We start from the raw sequence: 21,481 nt of genomic DNA, 5'->3' as shown, positions 1-21,481 counted from the left end.
TTTTAGTAGCCTTTCTACAAGAAAAAGGAATATTTTCATTTGTTTAATATGTGCTTATTTTCCCAGAAATGAAATTTTTATTGGCATGTTAATACCTGTTTAATTGTAAACAGCTAGCTTCTGTGGCACATTTTTTCAGCTCTTATATTTTCTGTGGTTATGGTTTGATATTAACACATACTGGACATCTGAAGCCTCTCTTCTTTATTAAATTTATTTGTAAATTAGGACACATTTTAGACTACTATAATACTCTTAGTTACGTGGCAGTATTATTACTACTAGCTTTTAGGTCAAATATAAGACAGTTTAAATTTAGAATATGTTTTAAGATGAATGTGCTTCTGTATAGTATTTATTACTCTAAAATGTGCTATGATTAGTACTGGTTTTGTATTAAATGTTTTAGCTAAAAGAGGAACTTCTTTTCCTCCTTCTGTTGAATCAAAAAATGTAACAACCTCTCAGGTCTTTTATCTTGACATGGAAAATGCTCAGAATTCCATCTTCTGAGATAGCAAAAATTGATCTGACTAATATTTTTCATTGTTGATAATATGATTCTTGATTGTTGAAAATGCCATTGTTTTTCAGTAGTAAGCAGTGTATTTTGTTTTTTCTCATGCAGGTCTTTGAAGTTCTACGGTTTAGTTCTCAGTGCTGAACTTCCTTCTCCCTTAAATTATTATAAACTTTTGCTGCTGTTTAATAAAAGTGAAGATGTCTCGCAGTCCTGACGCAAAGGAAGACCCTGTGGAATGTCCTCTTTGCATGGAGCCCTTGGAGATAGATGATATCAACTTTTTCCCTTGCACCTGTGGCTACCAGATTTGCCGCTTTTGTTGGCATCGAATTCGCACTGATGAAAATGGGCTTTGTCCTGCATGTAGAAAGGTAAATGCTCCAAAATAACTTTGTGTTTAGTTTTTTCCCCCATGCCTATGAGCAAGTAGATTTTAATAGAATCTACACAACTCAGGTGAGATGAAGTGTGACATTATATTCTTAAGATATCATGAAGTGTAATGAACACTGCCCTAGGAATCAGAGTCTCAACATTATGGTTAACTAAGTATATTACCTTGCTAAAGTCATAGAACCTCTCTGGTTGGCCTTTAGTTTTCTTATCTGAGGAGACTGACAGTCAGTGGTGGTGGTGGTTTAGTCGCTAAGTCATGTCTGACTCTTGCGACCACATGGACTGTAGCCTGCCAGGCTCCTCTGTCCATGGGATTCTCCAGGCAAGAATACTGGAGTGGCTTGCCATTTCCTTCTTCAGGGGATTTTCCTGACCCAGGAATTGAACCCGAATCTCCTGCACTGCAGGCAGATTCTTTACCAAGGATTAGGAGTAGTGAGAGGCAGTAGATTTAGATAGGATAATGTCAGATTGGAAAAACAGAGTCAGTTTTACATCTGGGGAGAAATTTACTTTAGTTTTCTAGTACAAAATAGAGAAGTTTTGATGTTTACTGAAAGAGTGTGAATTAAAATGACAAGAGAAATCCTGGTTCAGAAGGTAACTCTTACTCATTTGTTGACAATTCTAGGCTGACGAGTGCTCTCCCTATTGTACACTTAAGGAAACTAGGCCTTCTTAGTAATTTGTCTAAGGCATCAACTGATGGGTAGTAGGTTCGGTGGTCAAATGCAAGTCCTTTGAATCCCCTCTAAATAAAAAAAAATGTATGATTTTTAAAGTAATTTTCTGGGTCTAGTTGTTTTACTAAGCAGATACAGCAGTTATAGTGTAGTGAATGACCTGTTAGAATGAGTAGGATTGCTGCATCTCTGTTTTGAAGGTCTTTATTTGTTACTTTAGGGGTTTATGCAAATATCTATTTTTTGCCTTCTCTTTAATGTCTGTGTATGATTTAAGCTTTCTTTTCTCTTTACCCATTAAAAGAGCTCTTGGGTTCATTATTACTAAATTTTGATAAAGTAGAAATGTGTTTTAGATACCTGCATTATTTAAAAAAGAAAAAAAAATTAACAACCAAAAACTCAGAAGACAATGCGTTGTCCAGTCTTTTATTTAAAATCTAGTGGGCAGTTAACATATGTTATATGAATGAAAAAAGGTGAGATCTATTTAAGTGTTAATTAACGTAGTTACAAAACTATATATATAAATATGTTTTATAACAATACAGGTAGAAGAGTTGAGGATGACAGCAAGATTTTGAACTGAACAACTAGAAGTAGAGAATGGCTGTTAACTGAGACGGGGAAGACTGTAATAGGAATAGGTTTTTTGAGAATATCAGGAACTTGGTTTTAAACATGTTAGGTTTGAGATTCCTATTAGAGATCTAAATGGAGATAGTGAATAGACAGGTGAATTTATTCAAGTTGGTTTGGATATGGAGTTATAACTTTGGAAGTTATCAATATATAGAATGTTTTTGTAAATTAATGACACTGAGTGAAATCACAAGAGAGGGTCAGTGGAAAAGATGAAAGATTATGCTTTCCAACATTTATAGAAAAAGAGAAAAAAAATCCATAATAAAGAAATATGAGATGAGTCATTTGTCATAAGTAGACCAGGAGTATATTTTTTTTCTTCCTGTTGATTTAATATCCACAACTCTTAGAACCTCTCCTTAGTCTCTTAACTATCAGACCTTGCTCATACCTATCCCATGGCATGAGTCGTGGAATGCAGATAGTACAGGTCAGGCAAAGTCTTCGAATCTGACTTAGCTTTGCCGGAGAGTGCTGGACACCCAAAATTATGAAGCTACCCATCTCAGTCAGGGACCAGAAGATCTTTACATCTTTGGAGACCAGCTTCAGTGGTTATGTTAACACAGAAGGAAACCACAGGTGTTTCTGGAGAGGACCATGAAGCTATAATTTACATGTAGCCCAACCCTGTGGGCAAAAGTCTATAGAAGGCATTCTGTGAGATGGCCAATTGAGATGATTTAACTAAACTTGGAGATGCAGGTGGAGGCTAATAAAAGCCAGCACCTGATTTTGGCCCACAAGATGATACCTGTCTTTTTGCAGAAAGGGCCTCTTTTGTTTACATAGCTTTGAAAAGCAGAGAGAGGAAGGTTTTAAAAACATGAAGTTGAACATTTCTCTTTGGTCCTAGTTGCTGAGCTTGGTGGGGTCAAGAGGACCTTAGCGCCTCCCTAAACATAGGCGCAGGTCATTCTTTAGACTGCCTTTGCATGTTCTTTTAGTGCAGCGTATCTGAGAAAAATACCTGGTGGAAACAGCAGCTGTGGGAACATGGGTGGTACATTGATGTAGCACCATACAGTGCTGGTTCTCATGAAAACTAGAGACTGGCCAAGGAAGTAAAACTTCAACAAATGTGTTATTTTAACCTCAGAAATAATGGAATCTACTGCATCCATGAAACAAGAATAAGATGGTGTAAAAAAATTCAGTGAACAATAAAGTTATTGAAAATTAAATATGATAACAGAAATAAGGAAAGAGTTGGAGGATGAAGTTGAAATGATCTCTTAACAAGTAGTGCGAAAAAGCAAAGACTATTTGACAGAAGAGAGAACTTTGATTTGAGGATCAGTCCAGAAGGTCACATGTCAAATAAGTTAGTGTTCTAGGAAGAGACTACAATGATAGAGAGGAAAATTATCTTCAATAATATGACTTAAGAATAGTCCCAGGACCAAAGGTTATATTTTCATATTAAAAAGAAACAAAAGAATACAAAAATATTAATTTAAAAAGATACATATGTTCCTTGTATTATTTATAGTAAAAAAGATATGAAAGCAATATAACGATGGATGAATGAATAAAGAAGATGCGATGTGTACACACAAACACTCACTGACGCACTCACCCTTGGAATATTACTCATCAAAAAGGTAGAATCTTGCCATTTGCAACAGCATGGGTGGACCTTGAAGGGTCAATGCTAAGCAAAATAAATTAGAGAAAGACAAATACTGTATGATTTCACTCATATGTGGAATACATAAACAAAGCAAAATAAATGAACAAACAAAATAAAAACACAGAGATACAGAGAACAGAGTAATGGTCATCAGAGGGGAAAGGGCAAAGAGGGAGGGTGAAATAGATACAGAGAACAGAGTAATGGTCATCAGAGGGGAAAGGGCAAAGAGGGAGGGTGAAATAGATAAACGGCATCAACTGGTGACAGATAGAAACTAAATTTTTGGTTGTGAGCATGCTGTAGGGTACACAGAAGTAGAAATGAAACGTTGTACACGTGAAACTTACAGAAGGTTATAAACTAGTGTTACCTCAAAAAAAAAAAAAGAGAAAAACCCCAAGAATCAAAAATGCCTATCAAGTGCCAGGCACAAACTTTTTAAATAATAGTTGTTTAGGTACTAAACAAAATCAAGGACCTTTTTAAAAATGTTTGTTTATGGCTGCACTGGGTCTTTGTTGCTGTGTGCAGGCTTTCTCTAGTTGTGGTGAGCAGGGCTTGCTTCTCTTTGTTTCAGTGTATGAGCTTCTCATTCGGTGGCTTCTCTTGCTGTAGATCACAGGCTCTAGGCACGTGGACTCAGTAGTTGTGGCACCCTTGCTTACTTGCTCTGTGCCATGTGGAATCTTCCTGGACCAGGGATTGAACCTGTGTCCCCTGCATTGGCAGGCAGACTCTTACCCACTGTACCCCCAAGGAAGTCCAACAAACTTTTATTTTTAAATATCAAAATAACAAAGAGAAAGAGGTTCTACAAGTTTCCAAAGAGGAAGAGGTAGGTTGCACATAAAAGATCAGGAATCGGTCATTTTAGACTGATACGTGGATAGCTAAACATTAGCCTTTCCACGTAAGTTTTTAAATTCATTTGTCATTTTGTACAAAAAGCCTACAGGAATTTTGATTGAGATTGCATTGAATAAACAGGTCTATTTGAGGAAAAATGACATCTTAAAAATGTTGATTTATGTAGTTCATGTGGAGAAAAATCCCATGGACGGAGGAGCCTGGTAGGCTGCAGTCCATGGGATCGTGAAGAGTCGGACATGACTGAGTGACTTCACTTTCACTTTTCACTTTCATGCATTGGAGAAGGAAATGGCAACCCACTCCAGTGTTCTTGCCTGGAGAATCCCAGGGACAGGGGAGCCTGGTGGGGTTGCACAGAGTCAGACACGACTAAAGCGATTTAGCAGCAGCAGCAGCAGCATGTAGTTCATGAATAAGGTTTATTTTTCTACATTTCAGAAACACTGTTCTGTAGTTGCAGTGTACAGAGTAGTGCAGCATGTTTTGTTATATTTGCCTATGACTATTTTATGTTTTTTGAGCTGTGGCACATGATATGCCTTTTAAGATTTCATTTTCTAATTGTTCATTTTTATAGGTAGAATAATTGATTTTTGTTAAGTAGATTTGTTAGGATTTTCTAAATAGATGATTACACCTTCTGTGAATTAAGACAGTTTTATTTCTTCTCAGTCTTTATTTTTTAAAAATTATTTTCTTGCCATATTGCACTTGGGTAAGTTGGACATGACTTAGCGACTGAACAACAAAGCTCTACACTATATTCTTGGATGAAAGTGTTACAAGCACATATCCTTGTTTGTTTCCCATCTTAGTGGGAAGGCATGGGGTATTTCATTATTAAGTATGTCACCATTTTTTTGTAGATGGTCTGTATCTGGTTGAGGACATTTGCTTTTATTCTTTGGTTACTGAAAGTTTTTAATCATGAGTGGGTGTTGCATTTTGTCAGTGCCTTTTCTGCTTCTGTCGAGGTGATCGTGTGTTATCTCCTTTGTTCTGTAGAAACAGTGATTTAGGTTGATTGATTTTTTTAAAAAAATCAACCTTCCCTTCCAAGGGTAAATCTTGTTTGATTTATGTGTCATGATGTATTATCCTTTTTATTTTCAATTTGCTAATATTTTCATAAAGAGTTTTGTATCTGTGCTATGAGAAGTATTTATCTGTGGCTTTCTTTTGTATTGTTTTTAGATTTGGTACCAAAGAAATACTTGCTTCAGGAAGTGTTTCCTCCTCATCTGTATTCTGAAAGAGTGTACATGTGACTGGTTTTAATTCTTTTTGATTTCCTTCCCAGATTCAGTGTTGACACTCTATCAGGAGGGCTATTATGAAAACTGGATACCACAGGATTCTTCCATATCGATTTCTGGAACTCTTTTTGTATTAGTTCACTCTTTGTGGTATTTTTGCCCTGTAAATTTCAGTTGCTTCAGCCTCTTCAAATTTTGAACACTGTCCCTTCTGCTCAATGTGACTGTTAGAACCAGTGCCAGGGTCCAGTAAGTGCCAGAAGAGCAGAAAACTGGGACACTCATGGTTTTTATCTGCCTTATTTCTTTTCTCTCAGAGGTCATAGATCTGCTTGCTGTTCATTCCCTGTTGTTCAATGTCTGAAAACAGTTATTGCATACATTTTGTCTAGTTTTCTAGTTGTTTATGCTGGTATCCCTAGTCTCTTAACCATCTAATCTGCCATAGCTGGAGGTAAAGGTGTAAAAATAATATTTGAACTTTGTAATAATGTAATTATGACTATTGGCCTAACGAAATTAGAATGGAAGGTTAGAAAGTGGGCTTGGAATATGTTGTTAGGCTGGCTGAAAGAAAGCTAAATCTTGATTTTGCCTAATATAATAATATTTAATACTGAAAAAATCAAGAAGTAGCAGTACAAGCATGTTATTTAATGATGTGATAGTAAATGACAAAAGAATCATGTGAAAGAATAAACAGATTATTTTTAGGGAGAGGCAGCTGTTGAGGGGGAAGCATATAGGGGACTGCTCTATTTCCTGATAAACCTTGTAGAGCTAGGAACACGTAAGAAATAGATCATTAAACTAGGAGGGGAAAAGAGTGGGCAAATGGAAACCATAGGAAAGAAAGTATAATTGTACTGATATTATTTAGTCATAATCAGATTCAAGATCGACACATTTTGAAAGTAGTTAAAGAGGATATTTTTCTTACTGATTAAAGATCCCCTAGAGTCACAAAACTTTTATTCACATAGTAGAGCTCTGAAGTATATTGAGCTGATGTAAATACCAGGAGAAACTGCACCCACTTTCATAATCGAGGGGCTTCTAACTTCTGTAGTTTAGAACTATGTCACACAGAGTCAGACACGACTAAAGGGACTTATTAACACATATGCACATGAAGTACACAGAAGGAATGAAAAATTTGATTAACACAGTTAGCAAGTATGTGTGTTTGTGCACACATACAACTTTGTACAAATAAATTTGTACAAAACTTTAAAATACAGTGTATCGGGCACAAAAATTGACTATCGATCAGTTCTAAAATGTAGAACTCACTTGTGTATTTCTATTTATTTTGCTTGAGGTTTGTAGGGCTTTTTGAATCTGTGGATTTGGTGAATTTCATTGTTGCTGTTCAATCGCTAAGTTGGGTGTGACTCTTTGAGACCCCATGGACTACAGCAGGCCAGGCATTCCTGTCCTTCACTACCTCCTGGAGTTTGCTCAAACTCATGTCTAGTGAGTTGGTGATGCCATCCAACCATCTTATCCTCTCTTGCCCTCTTCTGCCTTCAGTCTTTCCCAGCATCAGGGTCTTTTCCAATGAGTCGGCTCTTTGCATCAGGTGGCCAAGGTATTGGAGCTTCAGCATCAGTCCTTTCAATGCATAGTTAGGGTTGATTTCCTTTAGGATTAACTGGTTTGATCTCTTTGCTGTCCATGGGACTGTCAAGAGTCTTCTCCAGCCCCACAATTCAAAATCATCAAATCTAGAGTTTCATTAGTTCGGGAAAAAATTAAGCTGTTATCTAGTCAGCTGTTGCCGTTTTTCTCTTTCCTCTCTTTCTGGGACTCTGATTAAATATTTTCCAGTTCTTCTCACTATCTGCCATGTCTTTTAATCTCTTTTTTGTTTCTTTTTCTTCCTTTAATGCATTATAGATGATTCCTTCTAATCAATTAATTTTTTTAGGTCTAGTCTCAGTGCAGTTCAGTCACTCAGTCGTATCTGACTCTTTGTGACCTCATGGGCTGCAGCACGCCAGGTTTCCCTGTCCATAACCAACTCCCAGAGCTTGCTCAAACTCATGTCCATCGAGTCGGTGATGCCATCCAACCATCTCATCCTCTGTTGTCACCTTCCCCACCTGCCTTCAATCTTTCCCAGCATCAGGGTCTTTTCAAATGAATCAGCTCTTCGCATCAGGTGGCCAAAGTATTGGAGGTTCAGCTTCAGCATCAGTCCTTCCAATGAATATTCAGGACTGATTTCCTTTAGGATTGACTGCTTTGATCTCCTTGCAGTCTAAGGGACTCTCAAGAGTCTTCTCCAACACCACAGTTCAAAAGCATCAATTTTTCAGTGCTCAGCTTTCTTTATAGTCCAACTCTCATATCCATATATGACTACTGGAAAAACCATAGCTTTGACTAGATGGACCTTTGTTGGCAAAGTAATGTCTCTGCTTTTTAATATGCTGTCTAGGTTGGTCATAGCTTTTCTTTCAAGAAAGCAAGTGTCTTTTAATTTCATGGCTGCAGTCCCCATCTGCAGTGATTTTGGAGCCCAGGAAAATAAAGTCTGTCATTGTTTCCATTGTTTCCCCATCTATTTGCTGTGAAGTTCTGGAATCTGATGCCATGATCTTCGTTTTTTGAATGTTGAGTTTTAAGCCAGCTTTTTTGGTTTTCTCTTTCACTTTCATCAAGAGACTCTTTAGTTCCTCTTTGCTTTCTGCCATGAGGTGGTGTCATCTGCATATCTGAGGTTGTTGGTATTTCCCCCTGCATTCTTGATTCCAGCTTGAAGTCATCCAGTCTGGCATTTTGCATAATGTACTCAGCATGTAAGTTAAGTAGTGTATAAGTTCTAGTCTACTGAATTTTAAAATTTTGTTTTCCATTTCTGAAAGTAATGTATGTTCTTTTTTGCTACTTGATTTTTTAAAAAAGATTTTTATACCCTGCAGATATTTTCAAGTTTGTCATATATTTGTTTAAACTGATAATCATCCTTGTTTTAAAATCTGTCCAATAATTCCAGTTGCTGAAGTCTGTGAGGGATGTTTATGCTGGTTGTTGTTCGTGTTATTTCTTTCTGTGATTTGTTGTCTGATGGGCTTCATGGTTGTCACTGAGTCATTTGTGCAGTTCTCTGAGGCCCAGGATAAATTTGCCGTCCTGTAGATAGGCTTTGGTTTGCCTTCTGCGGGAACCTGTGAACGTTGCCATTAGGGATGCCTTAATCTTTTGTTCTCTCAGGTGCACATCTTCCCTGGGGCTGGTTTCACCTTCTCTAGGATGGTTTTTTCCTTCACTCTTTTCCTTTTTTCTTATCTTGTTCTGACCTTTCTGTAAGTCTGTACTTAACCCTAAGAGAATATGAGCCCTTTAGGGGTGAACTGGTCTCATCTTATCATGGGAGTGATCTCCCCAGAACTCTTCACCTTAGACTGGTTTTGGACTTTGAATGCTGTGCTTCTTCCCTCATTTGTCCCTCTGTCCCATTGGTTGTTACTCAGCCTTTCCACTTATCTCTTTGGGTTTTGACTTTTATCCAGAAATTTGCTTGGGACTTCACCGCTGCAGATCATTATTGTTTTTAAGATGTTGGTTTGAAAAGTTTTACCCAGTATTTTTCATTGTCTTTAGCAAGAGGAAAAGATGAAGCTGTAAATTCATTTATTAGAAAATGAAGAGCAAAAATAAATGAACTTATTTCTGGGTTAAGAAACTAGGAAAAGAATAAACATTATGATAGTAGAAAGTAGGGATTAAGTAGAATTTAATGAAATAGGAAAGCTGTATTTCCATAAAAGTTGGAGCTGGTTCTTAAAACAACCAATAAAATAATCAAAGTCCTGGTAAGTCTGATCAGAAAATAAAACGGAAGACACATCTAAATATACATGTAAATTGGGAATAAAAGTGGAAACATAACTACACATATGAAAGGAATTAAGTGATTATATTAAAGACTATAAACCATCTTAATTAGTAGTTTGGCAATCTATTGACAAATTAACACTACTAAAAATATTTTGCTCATTTAAAATGCTTCTCCAGAAGCATTAGTTTGTAACATGGAGTAGAAAATTTTAAAGAAAAATTTTTTGCTTATAGCTTTTTATTTGATCCTGTATTCCTAGAATATTAGGTTTAACATTATCTGTTTCAGTCAAAAAGTAGACCAGATGTATTTTTCTTTATATTCATTTTTAGTACTAAGGTTACTAGTTTTGTGAGTCATAGTGTTTTTCTGCAGCTGTTCAAGTTATGTGTTTTCATCTCCCATCTTTAATCTAGCTTCTTTCCTCATCTTATTGTATCATATGATTAATTTTCTATCGGATTTGTAGAGTAGGTATTTAATGGTGGTGTGTGTGGAGGAGGAACCATCATAGAATGTGTGCTTTACCAGCTTTTTATGAAACCTGTAGACAGGTTGAGACTAATAAAATTTTGTATATTTTTCATTTGTGTTTAGGTTAAATTACCAGATTTCTATTATCTGAAACAATTTATTTAATTCTTCCTAACAACAGAGATGCAGATTCACAAATATGTTAAGATTAAGAAGTTTTTTTTTTTTAATTTTTTTTTCTAGGGATTTTTTTCTAGGAACAGCCCCCTCTATGCCACTTGCACAGATACCAAAATCCGTGGATGGTCAGGTCCCTCATATAAAATAGCATAGTGTTTGTGTGTAACTTACACACATCCACCCATGTAATTTAAATCATCTCTAGATTATGTATAGTCTCCAATATCTAATGTAAATGATGTATAAATAGTTGTAAATACAATGTAAATGCTATGTAAATAGTTGCTAGGTGCATGACAAATTCAAATTTTGGTTTTTGGAACTATTTTTCTAGAATTTTTTCCCCCCAAATAATTTCATTTGGTTGAATCTGAGGATGTGGAACCTGCAGATATAGAAGGCCAGCTGAAATAATAACTGGTTTATTGAATGCTTCTGTGCAGGACATAGTTTTAATCATTTTATAAGTGTGTTGCCTTTTTAAAATTCTCACAGAAACCCTCTGAATAAAGTACTATGATTCCCATTTTATGGAAGACCGAGGCAGACAAATTACATAACTTAGCCAAGGTCTCTCAGTAAAGAAAAATCCAAGATTCAAAGCCAGTTTGCAGCTCTCATTCAGGCTGTTGGTAGTCTTGGCATTAGCAGGAGGAATGAAAACAAAATTGTAATGATGAGAGAGAAGAACATTACAGTGGTGTAATTGCTGGTATTTATTGAGGGATTACTGTGGGCCAGTTACAATGATTGCTTTACGAGTGTTATTTTTACACCAGCCTTTAAGATGATTTTCATTTTACTTACATGGATATGGAGACATAGAGTTCTATTGACTTGTCTAAAGCCATGTGGATAATAAGTGCTGAAGCTAAGTTCAAACTCCTGAGCCATAGTATCTGTGTATTGTTTATTTGCCCATCTCCTTTGACAGGAAATGTCTACCTATTAAAGAATAAGTACTTCATTAATCTTCAAACACATAGTACGTTTTCATTAAATATTTCTTGATTGTAATACAATAAATCCATATTTAGATGATATTTTGTACTCTTTGCCCCTTACATAGTACCTTAAAAGCTTAATTTTTCTGTAAACTGTGTACTAGGCATTGTTGGTAATACCAGGTTGGTTTTTAAAATTTTAGAATCTTTGGTGATATTTTAAGTTTCAGCACTAAAAGTGGTTTAAAAAGTATTTAAAAACACTCTTATGTAACATTTAACTTTTATTAAATAAAAAGTTTAGAAGATTAGAAGATTCAGAAAAAGGGAGATGTAGCAAATAAGTGCATACACGTCATCCAGCATTTGAAAATTATTTATTCATAGTTTTCTGTTCATTTAATGCTAACTCTGTGTTTGTTTTATGCCTGAAGCCATATCCAGAAGACCCAGCAGTTTATAAACCACTCTCCCAGGAAGAACTGCAAAGGATAAAGAATGAGAAAAAACAGAAACAAAATGAGAGAAAACAGAAAATATCAGAAAATCGCAAACATTTGGCTAGTGTACGTGTTGTACAAAAAAACCTCGTCTTTGTTGTAGGTCTGTCTCAGCGCCTAGCAGACCCAGAGGTAAGTTGTCTTCTCTTTTCTTCCTCAACTTGGCATTTTTTCTTTTTGTTTATTTGGAAATAATAGCTGGCCCTGCCCGATGGCAGGATTTACCTGAAAATTCTAAAACTTAGAAGATAATGGGAAATAATTTTTTAATAATCACTAAGAAACCAGTGACCAGTTGTGATCTTAGGCCAGTGTCTTAATCTTTCTTGGCTCATTTTCTTCAGTTGTGAAACTGGGCAGTTGAATTAGATCTCTGACGTCCCCTTCAGTGCTCATAGTCTGTGGAAGTTGGATAGTGTCTCTGTTGTGCTCTTAAGGCTCATGTGACAGGACTACTCTGTTTCTTTCCTCTTTTCTGTAGCTGTATTAAGGATCAACAGTGGAGATGTACTTTCATGAACCCACCAGAGATCTGTATTTTTTTAAAAATCACACTGAAGTGGTGAACCTTGATTATAAAACAGTGATAGAATTGTTACTCTACTGTGTCATCGTTCTTTATTCATTCATTTTAAGCCAACTTTGGGGAAGGAGAGAGAATTCAGAGGGAAACAGTGGTTGAGGTTCTTTGTGATTCATTGAAAGCAGGGGAGGTCTTAACCCTTTTGTTTATTTATTACATAACTCTTCTCTCCTTCCTCCACCAGGCTTATTAGAGTAATGTTGAACTCATTACTTTCCTTAATGCCCTTGCATACGTGTCTGCTAATGTTTAGTTCCTGATACATGAGGAGATGCTGACTAGATTGTTGGGAAGGCAAATAAAAACTGAATGGGAGCCAGAATGTTCACTTAAGTTGGAGAGAGCTGGATTTGAGGGATCTGTCGGAAGTCCTCCTTGAGAAGGGTTTATAGTAATGCTCAGGATGGCAGCAATCAGAGGAAGGATTATAGTGAATATGCTTAGGGAGGCGGCAATCTTTGAACTGGTCTAAGAGGGCTAACGGCCCCAGGAGGAGGAAATAATAAGGCGTCTAAAAATTGATTTTGTAAAAATCAGTTTAGAAAGAATAAGAAATATTTATTGCTGATTAGTTAACTATGTATTGAGGCTGTGAAGGGCTTCAAGATCTGTAGAGGAGAACATCAGGGCGACCTTACTAAGAAGTCTCTGTCATGGGTAGTAATTGTGGAGGCAGCTCACGAATCACTAGGGTCTAGGTCCACGATGCTGGCACTAGTGGACTACAACGATCTTCAAGAGACGAGGTTTTCCAAAGCCAAAGGGGTGGACCTGGAGTTCATATCTATAATAAATGATAAGGAAGGAGCTCATTTTAGGCCTGTGATTTAACCTCAGCAGCCAGTTCTCCCTTTTTCCTAAATCATATAGCATTTAACTCCCCAGACAGGCAGAATCCCGTTTCACTCTTGAACACTGCCACAACTTTGTATCAGTGCTTCTGTCTCCCTCTTTAAACAATACTTTTTTCCAACCAGAGAACATTTCTTGCCTAAGCAAGTTTTTAATTTACCTACCTCTATTTATTCCTTGGCACCCCACTCCAGTACTCTTGCCTGGAAAATCCCATGGACGGAGGAGCCTAGAGGGCTGCAGTCCATGGGGTCACTAGGAGTCGGACACGACTCAGCGACTTCCCTTTCACTTTTCACTTTCATGCGTTGGAGAAGGAAATGGCAACCCACTCCAGTGTTCTTGCCTGGAGAATCCCAGGGACGGGGGAGCCTGGTGGGCTGCCGTCTATGGGGTCGCACAGAGTCGGACACGACTGAAATGACTTAGCAGCGTTTATTCCTGCTAATCTTATTGATTAGAATCTGTGTTTGCTTTTCTGAAGCTGCTACTCCAGTAAAAAAGAATTTTTGAGTGTTGGCGTTCATGTACCTTGTGGGATCTCAGTTCCCTTGACTGGGGGTTGAACCTAGGCCATGGCAGTGAAAGTGTGCAATCCTAACCACTAGGCCACCAAGGAACTCCCTGCTATGCCAGTAAATTAATGGAACTTTAATTTTGATTTAACAACTCTTGGATATGGATGTGCTTGGTTTTATTAATACAAAATCCAGTTGCTTGTGGTACTGGAGGCTTACCGAGCAGCACCCAGATGCTGGATAAAAATGAAGCCATAGCCTCAGTCTGATGTTTGGTTTACAGGTTTCTGCTTCTTCTTAGAGATGTGACTTAGATCTGTAGTTTGTTTTTACTTATGTACAGAGATTTATATTCATTTCAAATGACACAATGTCAGCAAGATTAATCTGAAGAACTATTACACAGAAAGAAATGAATCTAGGGAATGACTCATGGAAGAGAATACTTTACCATGAATGTAAATATACCTAAAAAATCACTGTCTTGGTTTTATACTTTTGAAAGCACTGTTGCTTGGTAAGAGGACAGTGAATTTTCTTAAACATTAGTTTCTCTCATTTGTTTCTCTTGAAACCCTAAGAAAACCAAAGGTTAGTGTTTTAGTTATTAAAGCCTACTACTTCTAAATAATACCTTAAAATTTCTTTTAAATGTAACTGCCTGACTCTTTCAGATTGGAACACTTCATTAGAAATCACCAAGTTTCAAATTGTTAGGGTAACTTTTAGTCAAAGAAGATCCCTTTCATTTACTTATTTTTGGATGCTGAACAATTTGATATTTGGCTGAATTCTGATTAGCAGAATAGGAATATTTAGGAAAATTTAAAGCTTATTTTGAAAATAATTTTTGTATATCTGACAACTTCATACCAAGATTGATGGTCAAATGTATCCATTTATCACTTAATAGGAAAAAAACCTATCTTAGAAGATGTGGTAGTTAGAGATAATGCTTAGAGTAAACATCTCCTAAATCCTAAAAATTTCAATTTGTCAGAACCTTATTCATTTGTTCTGTAAATTAGCTCTTGAATACTTACAGTCTGTTAGGTACTTTGATGTTGGAGATGAAATGGTTTAGCAGGCCAGACACAGTCTCTACCCTTAAAAGCTTATAGACAGTGGAGAAGACAGAATTAAGTACTTGTAAGTGTGCTGAGTATTTATAAATAGGGAGATACAGGGCTTTTTGAGAACATATAAACATAGGTAATTTAGCTAGTGCGGAGATCCACGAAAAGCCTCCCTGAGGAAAGGATGATTAAAAATGACTAGGGATTAGCTGGGTAGCAAATAAGGGCAGAAGTGTCCCAGGTGTATGGTGGCATGAAAGAGCTGCTTGTTTGAGGAACTGAAAGACTTTAAAAACATAACCATTTTCTTTTACAAATGGGAAACTGAGGCATAGAGAAGTTGAGTGACTTGCCTAGGATCACTTAGCTGTTTCATAGCAGACCCAGGACTAGAAACCACCCTCATTCCCTCACCCCGCACCCCACCTCCCTGGTCTTAGAACTCCTATTCCAATGTATTTTACACCAGTGGTGTATATGGTTCCTTCATCCACACATTTGTCTATTCATCTTTCCATCTGTCACTACATTTTTTATTTTCTATGACATGTCCATGAACATTTGTGTTCCCAAAGTATAGGAAGACATTTTACACATTAGGTATGTCATTGGGCATTTATAATTCTATCATATAACCTTTTATATAGTAGTTAGTACTCAAGTTGACTCACTGTGAAGTAAATATAGGACTTTGAATATATAGGTAATGTGGTTATATGCAGGGTGTTCTGCCTACTACCCATACTCTTTACTTTTTTTATTTACTGTTTTGCTAGTTGACTTATGTTTAGATAGAACCTCGATTGTGCAACTTAATATAGAACATTGAAATTACTTGAGTTTCCCTTGCCTGGGCGGGCTGTTTTTACCACCCATAGATCATTTCCTAATACAGTAAGGCCCACCAGTGTTTTACACATGTAGTATTCTTTTTGTTCAATGCTGCTGCTGCTAAGTTGCTTCAGTCGTGTCGTACTCTGCTCGACCCCATAGATGGCAGCCCACCAGGCTTCCCCATCCCTGGGATTCTCTGGGCAAGAACGCTGGAGTGGGCTGCCATTTCCTTCTCCAATGCAGAAAGTGAAAAGTGAAAGTGAGGTCGCTCAGTCGTGGCTGACTCTTAGCAACCCCATGGACTGAAGCCTGCCAAACTCCTCCGTCCATGGGATTTTCCAGGCAAAAGAGTACTGGAGTGGGGTGCTATTGCCTTCTCCGTGTTCAGTGCTGCTGCTGCTAAGTCACTTCAGTCGTGTCCGACTCTGTGAGACCCCATAAATGGCAGCCCACCAGGCTCCGCCGTCCCTAGGATTCTCCAGGCAAGAATACTGGAGTGGGTTGCCATTTCCTTCTCCGATGCTAACAGAGTTTAATTATTCCATAAGCATCTATTGAGTACCTGCACTGTGCCAGGCACTGTCTGAGACACTGAACATAAACCAATAAAAGGTTGCCCCTGTTTATTTATAAAAGCAGCTATATACTGTTAGAAGTGCTGTGTGTTGTGGAGGCACAAGAGATGGCACCTGACTGTGGGGGCGGCGGGGAAGGTATGTACTTCCTAGCTATCTTTGGTATAAAATGCTTCAGTCAGTTCAGTTGATCAGTCGTGTCTGACTCTTTTCGACCCCATGAATCGCAGCACACCAGGCCTCCCTGTCCATCACCATCTCCCAGCGTTCACTCAAACTCACGTCCATCGAGTCAGTGATGCCATCCAGCCATCTCATCCTCTGTCGTCCCCTTCTCCTCCTGCCCCCAATCTCTCCCAGCATCAGAGTCTTTTCCAATGAGTCAACTCTTCGCATGAGGTGGCCAAAGAACTGGAGTTTCAGCTTTAGCATCATTCCTTCCAAAGAACACCCAGGGCTGATCTCCTTTAGAATGGACTGGTTGGATCTCCTTGCAGTCCAGGGGACTCTCAAGAGTCTTTTCCAATTCAGGCATAGGGATTATACAAGTGCTTCTGGATTAAAAAAAAAAAAAGCTTGGTCTTCAAATGATTTGTTTGGCTGGAAAATTGAGTGAAATGGTGAGAGATGAGGCTGAGGAGGTAAGTGGTAAGGGATAACGAAGGGCTTTTAAAACATGCTAACGAGTTTGCATTGTATCTTAAAGACAATGGGAAGCTATGGACTAATCTTAAGAACAGAATGACATGGAGAGATTTGTGCTTTGGAAATACTATTCTGGCCGCTCACTGTAATTATATACAAGTCTTAATGTTTTTTATGAAAGTATTGCTCAATTATTGGCCAGAATTTATTTCCATAAGTCAGTCTTTAACCTTTTCAGACCCAGTATCCACGTTTTTTTTTAAAAAATAGTATTTTGTAACACCCTTTGAGTTTCATGAAATGACTTCTTGATAATATAATTTGTCTAGGTAGATACATAATTTGAAAAAATGCGGGAGAAATTAAAGTATAAGAAGGCTGTTTCTACATGTAAATACTTGGTACTGCTACTCAGGGTGTGGCCTCTGGGCTACTAGCATTAGTATCACCTGGGAGCTTACGGTGTAAACTCTCAGGGGCTGAAATAAGTATTTCAGCTGGATCCTCAAATGGTTTGTGTGTGTATATAAGTTTGTAAAGTACTTTTTTTCCCAGTACGTTATGAAATAGGAGCTTGCATCTGCTTGTAGAATCACTGTGAATATGACAACTAAAAGTGCAGATTGTTACAGATGTATGTGCTGACAGCACGGGTGCCATGAAGAGTTAATGATGTGTGTGATTTTTCTGAAGAACTCTTAGTAAAATTTCAAACAAAGCATTTGCAGTTGTCCCTTAATTACATAGTGTTTGCTTTTAAATCCAACATGTGTTGAAACTGTGGGAAAGTGCTTTATGTTTATGATTTGTTTCTAGATTCACTTAATTATAAACAAGCATCTTGGCTAGATGAATGTCTTGTAGAACATTCAAAAGTTGTGTAGGATGGTTCTTTGTGGTGCAGGGCTAGCCTGAGTGCTATAAGCTGTCCCTGGCTCTCACCCACTGAGCGCCAGTAGTGTCTCCCAGTTGCTTTGACATTACGTTCCAGCATCCCCTGATGCTGCCTTCATTGAGAAGTACTTCCATAAACTTGGATGTGATATGAGATGCTGATGCAGCACAACCTTTGACCAGGCTGAGTCCCTTGAAGCAAGTCTTTTGACTGAGGCCTTTTGCTGAATTGGTACACATCCAGCTGGAATATTGAATGCAGTTCTGTTCTCCACTGGCCAGAAAGTTTTTCAAGATACATACTCTTCCCATAACCTCTATCCTAAGACTCTTTGAACAACCCAAGAGCACTCTAAATGTCATATCCTTCAGAAGATTTGGGTGGAAAAAAGATTGAAAGTCAGTGTAGTCACTGCACCTTCTAATCCATTAATATTGGCTGCAGAAAACATAATAACCCTATACTTATAAAAACCTAAAATAAAGTAAGTTAAAAAAATTATATTAATCAAGTTGAAAACTGTTAAGAATTCATGACACCCCAGCCGCAGACTGTTTCACAAAACTTTGGTTCTGTCAGATGTAGAGTATATTAGCTAAGATGTTAAGTATGCGAGAATTACCAAATAAGAGTATTTGGAGAAGATACTTTGCACACACTTGAACAGATACGTGCAGAAAGCTTCAGTTGAGATATAGCTTGCTATTTGGAAAGATTGTAGGAATAGTGGGTCTATAGGTTGTTGTTTAGTCGTTAAGTTGTGTCCAACTCTTTGCAACCCCATAGACTGCAGCACGCCAGGCTTTCCTGTCCTTCACTATCTCTTGGGGTTTGCTCAAACTCATGTCTATTGTGTCAGCGATGTCATCCAACCATCTCATCTTCTGTTGCCCCCTTCTCCACCTCCCTTCAGTATCTCCCAACATCAGAATCTTTTCAAATGAGCTGGCTCTTCGCATCAAGTGACCAGAATATTGGAGCTTTGGCTTCAGCATCAGTCTGTCTAATGAATATTCATAGTTGGTTTCCTTTAGATTGACTGTTTGATCTTCTTGCAGTCCAAGACACTCAAGAGTCTTCTCTAGCACCACAACTTCGAAAGCATTAAGTCTTTGGCACTCAGCCTTCTTTATGGTCCAGCTCTCATATCCGTACATGACTACTGGAAAAACCACAGTTTTGACTATATGGACCTTTGTTGGTAAAATGATGTCTCTGCTTTTTAATTAGCTGTCTAGATTTGTCATAGCTTTTCTTCCAAGGAGCAAGTATCTTTTAATTTCATGGCCACAGTCAGCATCTGCAGTGATTTTCTAGCCTGAGAAATTAAAATCTGACATTGTTTCCACTTTTCCTATTCGCCATGAAGTGATGGGACCGGATGTCATGATACTCATTTTTTGAATGTTGAATTTTAAACCTATAAATAAATACTACGTAGGTCTGTAGGTAAATTTTGGAAAAGAACAGTTTAATTTTGAGGTAGTTGCAAATCCTGGGGGAGAGGATTAAGTTAGTTTGCAGGACAAGCTAAATGAATGCATGTAGTGATCACAGAGTAAAGGAGATGACATAAGTATGAGGGAAAATGACCACCAAGAAATAACCAGGTAATAGAGAAAAATTCATTCATTATTTATCAGGGAAAGAGAGAAAAACACAGAAGACAATTGAAAAATGGTGAAATTGACATAAGGAAAATTTGTTGACACACACTGAGTAATAAATCATAAAGCATGAAAGTTTGAAAAACATTCTGTTACCATATTTGGAATTTGTAGATTATAAACAGTGCTTTAATATAATACACAGTATTTTATGTACAATAGATTTATGAGTAAAACTGTCTCTACTTGTGTCTGTTTTTGAGTTTGTTTAACCATCATTTAAGATACGAAAATATCTGAGTCCATCTAATTGCTGTTCTATTATTTTAAAACTGTTATTGTTTTTATTTTAAAAGATATATGTTACTTATGCAATTAAAATTTAATAGAAAATTTAAAAAAATACATAATCTTGGTCATTGTTCTGAGACCTTATAAGGATCATCTATTAATGAAAGTGTGGTTAAGATAGTTGATCTGCTCTGTGTTTAAGAATACTGTCAAATTAAGATCCCATAGATTATTGGTGTACATGTTAGAATGTAGTAATGTGAGACTTAGTCTCAGTTTCTATTCAGTGGGTCAGTAAAGAATAGCTTTTAGATTTTTGTTGATGATTTCCTGCAGTTAAGTTAACCACACAAATTGTAATCAGTAAGTAGTCACATTTATTGGAAAACTTTAACAATTATTTTCTTTTCACTGAAGAGGCATGGTGCATGTCCCCATTATAAGGATAAAGTTGATGAAGTGGGGAAAGTTTATACCTTATTTCTTCTTCTTTTATAGGTTTTAAAACGACCAGAATATTTTGGGAAGTTTGGTAAAATACATAAAGTTGTCATCAATAATAGCACATCATATGCAGGCTCACAGGTAACTAACTATAGGGATTTTTACCTTTCCTCCCTACGGTCAGGGCTTGACCTGGGCTGTTCAGAAGGAAAACTTGGTTTCTGTGATTAGAAAGCTTGATGGTCAAGCATTTACACCATATAGTGACCTCTATTGGTAGGGTGGGGGGATTTTTTGGTGTTTCTTTGATCCTTTCAAAACTTAACAGTGAATTGATAATATTAAGAGGGAAGTAGTAACAGAGATTTAGTGATGGTTTGAAGGGGAGGGGGAATTGAGTCTATAATCAACCAGTTAAATTATATAGTGATTTCTAATTAATATTTTCAGATATTGTGAACTTAATAGAGCATTTTTGTTATGCTGATATTAGCAGCTACAGTACTCTTAAAGATTCCATTTGTTCTGAGAACATAGTTTGACACTGTCTTCACATCTTATTTTTTCAAATCTAATTTTCAAAGTTTGTTTTTTTTTATAATGTTGACAAGCCTGTCAGATGACTTTTATAAGAAAATTACCAAGCCAAAGATATTTCATTCATATATATTTTAGTCTGCTTAAAATCAGATAAAATTCGTTAAGTATGATTATCTTAAGATGGGCTAGTATATAGCTTAATATAAGCTACTACTACTTCTAATCATTGTCATTATTATTAAAGATAGTGGTAGTAAAGGCCTTTAGAATTCCTTTGGCAGGTTGCAAGTTAATTTTTTTTTTTTTTGAGTTTTTGTTGAATTTGATTCTAACAACAGTGGCTTTTCACTTTAGGGTCCAAGTGCCAGTGCTTATGTAACCTATATACGGTCGGAAGATGCTCTCAGAGCCATACAGTGTGTTAACAATGTGGTGGTGGATGGCAGAACACTTAAGGTAATATGGTCCTCTGGGTTGTTTTTTTTTTAAGGGGGAAGAGATAACATGTAGTAAGTACAGATGAACATAGCTGTTACATATTAATGAAGGAGTCTTATTTAAAGAGTGCTTCATAGGTATCCATTCTAACCTATGACAGCTAATTTGCTTATCACTTACCTGTTAGGGTCCTGTTCTACCAGGTAGAAGTAAACACATACCTTATTAG

The 21,481-nt window shown here is 37.1% G+C and overlaps 1 protein-coding gene across 10 annotated transcripts in view; it reads left to right on the top strand.

Annotated features, from left to right (window-relative positions):
- Positions 1-21,481, top strand: part of CNOT4 (CCR4-NOT transcription complex subunit 4) — a 153,299-nt gene that overhangs the window by 74,506 nt on the left and 57,312 nt on the right. For all 10 annotated transcript variants that reach the window (XM_059885717.1, XM_005205772.5, XM_005205770.5 and 7 more), the window contains 4 exon segments: positions 629-894; positions 11,889-12,086; positions 20,329-20,415; positions 21,169-21,270. In XM_059885717.1, the coding sequence (XP_059741700.1) occupies positions 721-894; positions 11,889-12,086; positions 20,329-20,415; positions 21,169-21,270 (561 nt within the window). In that variant the 5' untranslated portion in view covers positions 629-720.

Source organism: Bos taurus, chromosome 4, assembly GCF_002263795.3.
Source record: "Bos taurus isolate L1 Dominette 01449 registration number 42190680 breed Hereford chromosome 4, ARS-UCD2.0, whole genome shotgun sequence".
NCBI classification, from domain to species: Eukaryota; Metazoa; Chordata; class Mammalia; order Artiodactyla; family Bovidae; genus Bos; species Bos taurus.
This window is presented reverse-complemented; position numbering and strand designations above follow the sequence as displayed.